This window comes from Galeopterus variegatus, unplaced genomic scaffold (assembly GCF_000696425.1).
Source record: "Galeopterus variegatus unplaced genomic scaffold, G_variegatus-3.0.2 Scaffold7716, whole genome shotgun sequence".
NCBI classification, from domain to species: domain Eukaryota; kingdom Metazoa; phylum Chordata; class Mammalia; order Dermoptera; family Cynocephalidae; genus Galeopterus; species Galeopterus variegatus.
The window spans coordinates 33245-43410 of NW_007733827.1; the positions used below are offsets into that span (position 1 = coordinate 33245).

General features: G+C 35.9%; 1 protein-coding gene across 1 annotated transcript in view; it reads left to right on the top strand.

The window, feature by feature from the left end:
- Positions 1–10166, top strand: part of TAF1B (TATA box binding protein (TBP)-associated factor, RNA polymerase I, B, 63kDa) — a gene marked incomplete at its 5' end in the record, with an annotated part of 62702 nt that overhangs the window by 30492 nt on the left and 22044 nt on the right. The window contains 2 exons of the mRNA XM_008592259.1: positions 2621–2768; positions 8997–9021. Coding sequence (XP_008590481.1) covers positions 2621–2768; positions 8997–9021 — 173 coding nt within the window. The remainder of the gene's footprint in view (positions 1–2620; positions 2769–8996; positions 9022–10166) is intronic.

Here is a 10166-nt window from a genome sequence, read left to right on the forward strand (position 1 = left end):
GCGGGAGCACCACCACACTCCCAAGCGGCGCACTGTAGCAGTGCGCCACCGGGCCGGCCCTCCTTTTTTCTCTTTTAAAGTCTCAGATTATTTTAAGGTATAAGTAGAATTATTCTATCTCAACATTAAAAAAAAGAGTTAAAAAGCCGCATTGCTACTTTGGATTGACAGAAACTTACTTTTTATTCTTCAGCTACAGAATCATATATTGATAATATAAACTGATGGCCTTTTTTTCCTAATAAAAGTCAAGAGATTAGATATTGAAATAGTATCAAAATAATTATAATACAAAAAAGATTGTAGGTAAAATTAAGCATAGTTATAAATTGTAGAAGTTAACAGTTTTCTGTAAACCTACCCCTGTATCATTATAAAGCATTTCCTTATACTTTATAATTGCATATGAGCTGAATTTAACAGAGTAAAATTTTACAGAGAAATATTCATTCCTTCAGTTGTCTCACACATTTAGAAGATGGGCAAGACATGACTTAAGAACAGTATTTTCTAAAACAACTCAGGGGATTTAATTGACTGTAAACTCAAATTGGGAGGCAGATATTTGCTAAGACTAAAGAATAATTTTTTATGATTTAGACGCATTAAAAATGGACTGCCTTGGGGAAGGTATTGGGTTTCCATCACTGGAGGTTTACAAAAAGGGCCAGACATCCTTCTGCTAGGGATTTTGTAGGGTTGGAACATATACTTCTTAAGGTTTTTTCCAACTCTGTAATTGCCATTTAGATTATTTCTTCCAGAAACGTGATGTATGAAGAGCTGTCTTATACAGAATAGTCTACTTAACTGGTATTATCTTTCCGTTCTTGCCCTCCACCACCACCACCTTTTTAAGTTGAGGTAAAATAGGAAAAGTGCATGTATCATAAATGTGTACAGTGTGATGAACACAGTGATGTATCCAGCCCCTGGTGGAGAAGCATTACTAGCGCCCCAGAAGCTCTACCATGTGCTCCCTTCCAGTCCTGACCTGCCCCACCCCAAGAGTAATCACAATCCTGACTTCTAATGACGTAGAAGTTTGGAATTGAGTTGCTGACTTTTATACTCTATAAAAATGGAATCATTCTCTTTTGCATCTGCTTTCTTTCTTTGAACATTATGTTTTGAATGTTTCGTTCATATTATTGAATGAATTGTAGAACATTTATTTCGTTGCTGAATAATTTTCATTATGAGGATACGAAGGTACTTCAGAAAGTACCCTCTATTTTCAGGCAAAAATAGAATTAAAAGGTAATATGACTCTTTCTATGAATTTTTTGTAGATCAGAATTTACTTATCCTGTTATTGATGGACATTTGGGTAGCTTGGGACTTTTACAAATGGTGTTATCATGAACATTCTTGTACATGTCTTTTGTGGACATGCATATGCATCTCTGGGTATGTGTTGCTAGGAGTAGAATTGCTTTGTCATAGAATGTACACATGCTCAACTTTAATAGACACTATCAAATGGGTTTCCAAAATGTTTGTATTCAGGCTGAATTTTAACAGCGTCCTACCATATCAGAAATATTAGTTTTTCTGAAATCCCATTAGCCTTTTGCTTATATCTTACTTGTGGTAACTGATAACTTTCTATTTTGTATGGTAGGTATTTATGTACACCTTATCTCCCTTTCCAGATTGTAAACTCTTTGAGGGATTGTTATTCATCTCTATACTTCCCAAAGTACCTTCCAGCGTACCTTGCATAGACTAGGCTCTAAACTTACTATTTTTATATGAATGGATGAGTAAATGAGGAAAAAATTATGTGTAGTATTAATATTAGGAATATTCATAAATTACAGAAATATTATAGCATACACAAAAAGCTGCAAAGGTGATCTTAAAGTGATAGACAGAATTAATTTATTAATATTTTCTTTGAGCTGGCCAGTTAGTTCAGTTGGCTAGAGCATGCTGTTGATAACACCAAGGTCCAGGATTCAGTCCCTGCTACCGGCCAGCCACTAAACAAAAATAAAATAAAATAGGTGTATATTAATATTTGCTCATAGATTTGCCTGAATTTTATAAGAGTATCTGTATACTTCTATGTGGGAGAGTTTAGTGTTAAGTTGGATTGTAGATTTTTAACTACTAGACTCAAAACTTGGTGTTATCTCCCACATAGATGCATATGAATATTATGTAAGAGTGAGTTGCATTTGTTATCTGTGAATTTGAAGATTAATGGGAGAGTGCAGGTGAAGGAGAGTGAGAGGGAAGTTGTGTGTTAGAGCAGTTATGATGACATTGTAACTCTAGTTGGGTCGAGGCTTTATCCTTTCTGCCAGATTCCTCTAAGGCAAGAAGTAATGGTATTCACTATCATGGTTAAGGCCAGTAAGAGTGTTATGAGCCAAACAGAATTTTGGTGGCTTTTTAATTTAATGTTATTATTGTTGAAAATTGCTCAGTTAGAATATTAAGGATTTATGGCTATTTTCCCCCTTTATACTTTCTCCACATTCCAAATTTTATTCAATGATGAATACATATTACTTTTAAAATAATTTAAAAAATTTTAATACCTTATGCTACTTTTGCATAAAAGCATAATTATTTTTTAAATAGCTTTGCTAACTTGACTCTTTTATTTCAGTCGTGGCCTGACTATGAGGATATCTATAACAAAGTGATTGAAGTTGCCACATTTTTAGACTTGCCTCGTTTTCCAGACATAACTAAAGAGTGCTATCTTCATCCCAACATCTTGTGTATGAAGTACTTAATGGAAGTCAATCTTCCTGGTAAGTGTGTGGTGTATATATATGGTGAGGAAGCTTCAACTACTAGAATTATAATAAACAGAATATAGGATCCTTTCAGATCACAGACTATTTGAGCCACCTAAAAGGATGTAAAGTAACATGAAGTTTAATTTTAAAATCCTTTCTTAAAATAATTCAGACCATTTAAAATGGTTAAAGGGACACCGTTTAGAAATAGAGTTCTTTTTTGGTAGAGGGATTTATGCTTGGGAGAATATATTTGGTTTTTAATAGTAAGTTTGCTAAGTGCAAGTAAAGTAACAAATGTTTCAGTGTGTTTTATTAATGACCTCCTCTGCCCCACCCCCAAGAAAAGCAGCACTTCTCTATTTGCATGAAGCATTATTATTACATAATAGATTCTAATTTTTAAAATTCCATAAGCTAATCTCTGGTGGGTTTTTTTTTTTTTTTTTTTGGTAACATATGCTATTTCCAATTCCTAAAACAAATGGAGATAAAAGTCCGGTCAGCATAGTGAACTTTCTAAGGCAATGAAACAGAATGTGCGAAGAACCTCACTGTACCTCGTTCACAGTATACCAAGACATAGGTAACCCTGATGGAATCTGCTAATGGAATCCAGTCCTGAATTTCTTGCTAGACCAGAAATATGAGAAATTCTGGATTTTTATCCAATTGAGAGAAAATACAAACATGGTGTGTCTATATCATTGCTTAAGCAATATCAAAAATGTATTTTTAATAAGAAAGGGAAATAAATACATATGTGAAAAAAGCAGCATACAAAATTGTGAGCCTATTAACTATAAAAAAGTGTATAAATATGTGGTAGTAACATATCATTTGTATAGATTAAGTCTGTAATTTAAAAATATTTTTAAAAACATGAATAAAATAACTTAAACTTGGCAAGACACATGGGCAACCCCCACCACCAGCAGAAGGCAAGAGCACACCGAGGGTCCTAGGCAGGAGCTGTGGGCAGCCTCCACTGCCCAGCAGAAGGAAGGAGCACACTGAAAACACCACTTCCACGTGGGTGATCCACCACAGCCACTGCCACTGCAAGGGTGGCTTGCCGACACAGTAGCAGCCATAGCCACTATACAAGTGGCCCACCACCCACTTGACTGCCCTGACACAAGGAGAGTAACCAGCAGAGACCAGAAAAAGAAGAGGAAGTCTCTCTCCTCAAAGCCGACTCCAGAGGAAGTAACTGTTCTACCAGGTGAACAGACATCAACATAGAGATACTAGAAATAGGAATAACCAAGAAAAGATGACACCATCAAAGGAATACAGTAATTCTCAAGTACCAGACCTTATAAAGCTGGAAAACCTTGAAACGGCTGAATGAATTCTGAGCAACAATCTTAAGGAAACTCAGTGAGATGCAAGAAGACTCGGGCAACATAATGAAACAAGGAAAAGTATCCAGGATATGAAGCAGGAAATTTACAAAGAGATTAATACTTTAACAAAGAATGTAGAAGAACTCATGGAACTGAAAAATTCGTTCAATTATTAAACAAATTAAAAAACTGAGAGCCTAAGCAGCAGGCTAGAACAAGCAGAAGAAAGAAATTCTAATCCCAAAGATAGTCCTTTCAAAATAACCCAGGCAGACCAAAAAGGGAAAAGAGAATTTAAAAATTGAAGAAAACCTAAGTGAACTAGTAGACAACCTTAAGCACACAAACATGCAAATCACGGGTGTACCAAAAGAGAAGGAGAAAGAAAAGAAAAAGCATTGAAAACCGATTCAATAAAATAATAATGGAAAACTTCCAGGTATTGGGAAAGACATAGACCTTCAGATCCAGGACACTCAAAGATCCCTATACAGATTCACTCCAAAAAGATCCTCTCCGAGACACATTATAGTCAAACTGGCAAAGCTCGAAGACAAAGAGAGAATCCTAAAAGCAGCAATTGAAAAGTGTCAAGTCACCTATAAGGGAGCCCCATCAGACTAACAGCAGACTTCTCAGCAGAAAGTCTACAGGCCAGAAGAAAATGGGATGATATATTCAAAATACTAAAGAAAAAAACAGACAGCCAAGAATACTATATCCAGCAAGACTGTCCTTCAGAAATGAGAGAAAAAAATAGTATATTTTCTAGAAAACTAAAACTGCAAGAATTCACCACCACACAACTGGCCCTGCAAAAAATTCTCAAGGGAGTCTTGCATCTACAAGCTGAAAAACAATAACCACTATCTTGAATACACAAGAAAGAACAAAACCCACTTGTAGAATAAAAATGCAAATGAGAAAAAGAAACTTAAATCTTAACCACATCAAAAAAACCAAAAAGCATCAAAGACAAAAAAAAAAAAAAGAACAAAAAATATTTAAAACATCCAAATGAAAATCAGTAAAATGCCAGGAGTAAGACAGTACCCTAAATGTAAAAGGATTGAACTCCCCACTCAAAAGATACTAACTGATTGGATTGAAAAACTAGACCCAACCATGTACTGTTTTCAAGAGACCCACCTCAGCTACAGACTAATAGTGAAGAGATAGAAAAACATATACTGTATGAATGGAAAGCAAAAATGAGCAGGAGTAGTTATTCTTATATTGAATAAAATAGACTTTAAACCAAAAACCATAAAGAGATAAAGAAGGCCACTATATAATGATGAAGGAATCTATCCAGCAAGAAGACATAACAATCATAAGTATATATGTACCCAACATCGGAGCACCCACGTAAATCAAGCAAACACTGTTAGGCCTAGAGAAAGAGACATACCCCAACACAATAATAGGTGATCTGCACACCCCTCTCTCAGCACTGGACAGATCATCTAGGAAACAAATCAACAGAGAAATTAAGGATTTAAACTGTTTTTTAGACCAATTGGACATGGCAGAGATCTACAGAACATTTCATCCAACAGTTACAGAATATATATTCTTCTCTTCAGCAAATGGAACATTCTCCAGGATAGACCACATGTTAGGTCACAAATGAAGTCTCAACAAATGTTAAAAAATTGAAATCATTTGAAGTGTCTTGTCAGCCTACAACAGATTAAAACTAGAAATCAATAACAAGCAAAACTCTGGAAACTATATAAATAAATGGAAATTAAACAACATGCTCCTGAATGACCTATGGGTCCAAGAAGAAATTAAACAGGAAATCAAAAAATTTCATGAAACTAATGAAAATAAAGACACATCATACCAAAGCCTGTGGGATATGGCAAAAGCAGGAATTTTTTTTTTTTTTTTCCTTTTTGTCTCTTTTTTTTGTGACCGGCAACGGATCGCAACCCTCAGTGTCGCGCCCGTACCGGACCGGGACCGGCAACGGGATCACAACCCTCGGTGTTGCCCCCGCACCTCGCTCAGCCAGTGAGCGGCCGGTCTGTATGTGGGATCCGGGAGCCGAACCCTCGGCGGGAGCGCCGCTGCACTTCCCAAGCGGCGCACTGTAGCAGTGCGCCACCGGGCCGGCCCCAAAAGCAGTATTAAGAGAGAAGTGTACTGCAATGAGTGCTTACATCAAAAGAATAGAAAGATTTCACATAAACAACCTAATGCTACACCTCAAAGAATTAGAAAAACAAGAAAAATCCAATCCCAAAATTAATAGACAGAAATAATTAAGATCAGAGCAGAACTAAATGAAATAGAGACCCAAAAAACAATACAAAAGATCAATGAAACAAAGAGTTGGTTTTTTGAGAACATAAAATAGGCCATTAGCTAGGCTAACTAAAAAAAAGAGAGAAGACCCAGATAACAAAAATCACAAATGAAAAAGGAAACATTACAACCAATATCACAGAAATGCAAAGAATCATTAGAGACTGTTATAAACAAGTCTGTGGCAACTAATTTGAAAACTTAGAGGAAATGAATAAATTTTTGGATACATACAAAGTACCAAGACTGAACCAAGAAGAATACAAAACCTGAACAGACTAATAACAAGCAATGAGATTGAAGGAGTAATCAGCAGTCTCCTAACAGAGAAAAATCCAGGATTAGATGGCTTTACTGCTGAATTCTACCAAACCTTAAAGAGGAATTAATACCAATTCTCTTCAAACTATTCCAAAAAATTGAAACAGAAGCCCATTCTCCCAAACTCATTCTATGTGGCCAGCATCACCCTGATACCAAAACCAGACAATTTACTACAAAAAAAGAAAACTACAGGCAAATATCTCTGATGAACATAGGTGCAAAAATCCTCAACAAAGCAGTAGCAATCAGAATACGTTAACACATCAAAAATGTGATACACCACATCAACAAAATCAAGGATAAAAACCATATGATTATCTAAATAGATACAGAAAACATTTGTCAAAATTGAACATCCCTTCATGATAAAAACTCTCAGCAAATTAGGTATAGAAGGAAAGTATCCCAACATGATAAAAGCCATATATGACAAACCACTGCTAGTATTATCCTGAATGAACAGGGACAAGACAAGGGTGCCCACTGTCACCACTCCTATTCAATGTAGTATTGAAAGTACTAGTCAGAGCAATCAGACAAAAGGAAGAATAACAGGTATCCAGATTGGAAAAGATGAAGTCAAACTGTCCCTGTTTGCAGATGACATGATCCTATATATAGAAAAACCTAAAGACTCTACCAAAAAACTCAAAGAGCTGATAAACAATTTCAGTAAACTTGAGGGATACAAAATCAACATGCAAAAGTCAGTAGCGTTTTTATACTCCAGTAACAAACTAGCAGAAAATAGAAATAAGAAAGCAAGCCCATTTACAGTAGTTACCAAATAAATAAGATATCTAGGAGTCAGTTTAACTAAGGAGATTAAAGATCGCTGCAGTGAGAACTACAAATTACTGCTGAAAGAAATTAAAGAGGACCCAAAAAGATGGAAAGATATTTCATGCTCTTGGATTGGAAGAATTAACATTGTGAAAATATCCATACTACCCAAAGCAATCTATAGATTCAATGCAAAGCCCGTCAAATTACCAGGGACATTCTTCAGAGAAATAGAAAAAACAATCCTAACATTCACATGGAACAACAAAAGACCCCAAATAATGAAAGCAGTCCTGACCAAAAAAAATAAAGCCTGAAGCATTACACTACCTGACTTCAAATCATATAACGAACCTATAGTAACCAAACCAGCATGGTACTGGCATAAAAACAGACACTCGGGCCAATGGGACAGAATAGAGAACCCAGAAATCAATCCATATACATAACAGCCAACTGATATTTGACAAAGGCAACAGGAGCATTCAGTGAGGAAAGGACGGCCTCTTCAGTGAGTGGTGCTGGGAAAACTGGACATCCATATGTAGAAGAACGAAACTAGGCCTGTACCTCTCGCCATATACCAAAATCAACTCAAAATGGATTGAAGACTTAAATATAAGACCTAAAACTATAAAACTCATAAAAAAAAAAAAACATAGGAGAAACACTTCAGGATGTAAAAATGGGCAATGACTTTGTGAATAAGACCCCAAAAGCACAGGCAGCAAAAGAAAAAAATAAACAAAGGGTTATATCAAACTAAAAAGTTTCTTCTACACAACAAAAGAAGCAGTTAACAGCAAAAGGACAGCCTACAGAATGGGAAAAAAATATTTGCAAACTGTGCATCTGACAAGAGATTAATATCCAGAATATACAAGTAACTCTTAAAACAACTTGACAGTAAAAAGAAACAAGGAACCCAATTAAAAATTGGGCAAAGGAGCTGAATAGGCATTTCTCAAAGGAAGATATACAAATGGTCAACAGACACATGAAAAATGCTCAACATCACTAAGCATCAGGGAAATGCAAATTTAAAAAAACCACACTGAGATATCATCTCACACTGGTTAGACTGGCCATTATCAGAAAGACAGAGAATAACAATTGCTTGCGAGGATGCGGAGAAAGTTGAACCCTGCTACACTGTTGGTGGGACCATAAGAAAACAGTGTGGAGATTCCTGAAACAACTACAGATAGAAGTGCCATCAGATAGAACCACCATGTGATCCAGCAATCCCGCTACTGGTGTATGCCCAAAGGAATGGAAATCATCATGTTGAAGGGATACCTCCACTCCCTATTTACAGTAGCCAAGAGTTGGAATCAACTTAAATGTCCTTTGATGGATGACTGGATAAAATGTGGTATATATACACAATGGAATACTACTCTGCCATTTGCACCAACATGGATGAACTTAGAGAAAATCGTGTTAAGTGGAATAAACCAAGTACAGAGAGAAGTACTGCATGTCCTCACTCATAAGTGGGAGCTGGAAAAGAAAAAGAAAAAAAAAATAGAAAGAAACAGCAATCATAATAATTCCTTGAACTTTCAAAAGGAGAAACCAGAACTGAGGCTACCAGAGGTGGGAAAGGGGGAGGGGAAGGGAGGTTAGGGAGAAATTGATACATGTGTAACTGGCTGACATGTATAATTTAACAGTATTTTTTGTCTAAACCTTTCTGAGAGTAATGAGTAGAATTAAATCCATTATAATATGCAGAGAGATATTATTGCCATTTGATATTTGTTAAGTGACTTTTTGGAGGCAGTATTATAAAGAACAAGGGTAGAGAAATTTCACTTCTCATAATCTGTTCAATAGAAATAATTTGAAATATAAAAATAAGTTTATACATAAATGTTATTGGTCTTTATTTATAATACTGAAAAATCAAACAAATATCCAACAGAAAAGTAATTGTTATGTTGGGGCCGGCCCGGTGGCACACTGCTACAGTCCGCCGCTGGGGAGCGCGGCGGCGCTCCCGCCGAGGGTTCGGATCCCACATACAGACCGGTTCCCGCTCACTGGCTGAGCGAGGTGCGGGCGCAACACCGAGGGTTGCGATCCGTTGCCGGACACGAAAAAAGGAAAAAAAAAAAAAGTAATTGTTATGTAAACAGTGGTGGGTATATTCAGTGGAACATTATGTAGCTTTTAAAATAATGTTTATGAAGAGCTCATAAAAGCATGGAAAATGTTTGTTATAATAAAAAAATTAAGCCAAATTACAAAATTATATATAACACTATCACAGCTACAAAAAATGAAAATATTCATAAAAATATTAGAAGTACATATACCGAAATGTTAAAGTGGCTGTTTCTAAGTTATGGTAATGCATGTTATTTTTTACTTTCTTCTACCTTATGTATCTTATAAATATCCTATATCTTATAAATGTCCTATGTTGAGTTTGTATTACTTACTAGCAGGGAGAAAGCAATAAACTAACTTTTTTTTTAACAAAATAGAGTTACAAATTAAGATGTAATAGCACTAATAGGATTTAGGTTCTAAAATGTCTGAAATTGATTTGCAGACCACTCATACATAAGATTGTAAGATGTCGGACATGGGGGAGCTGGCCTGTAGTCCCAGCTATTCTGGAGGCTGAGGCAAC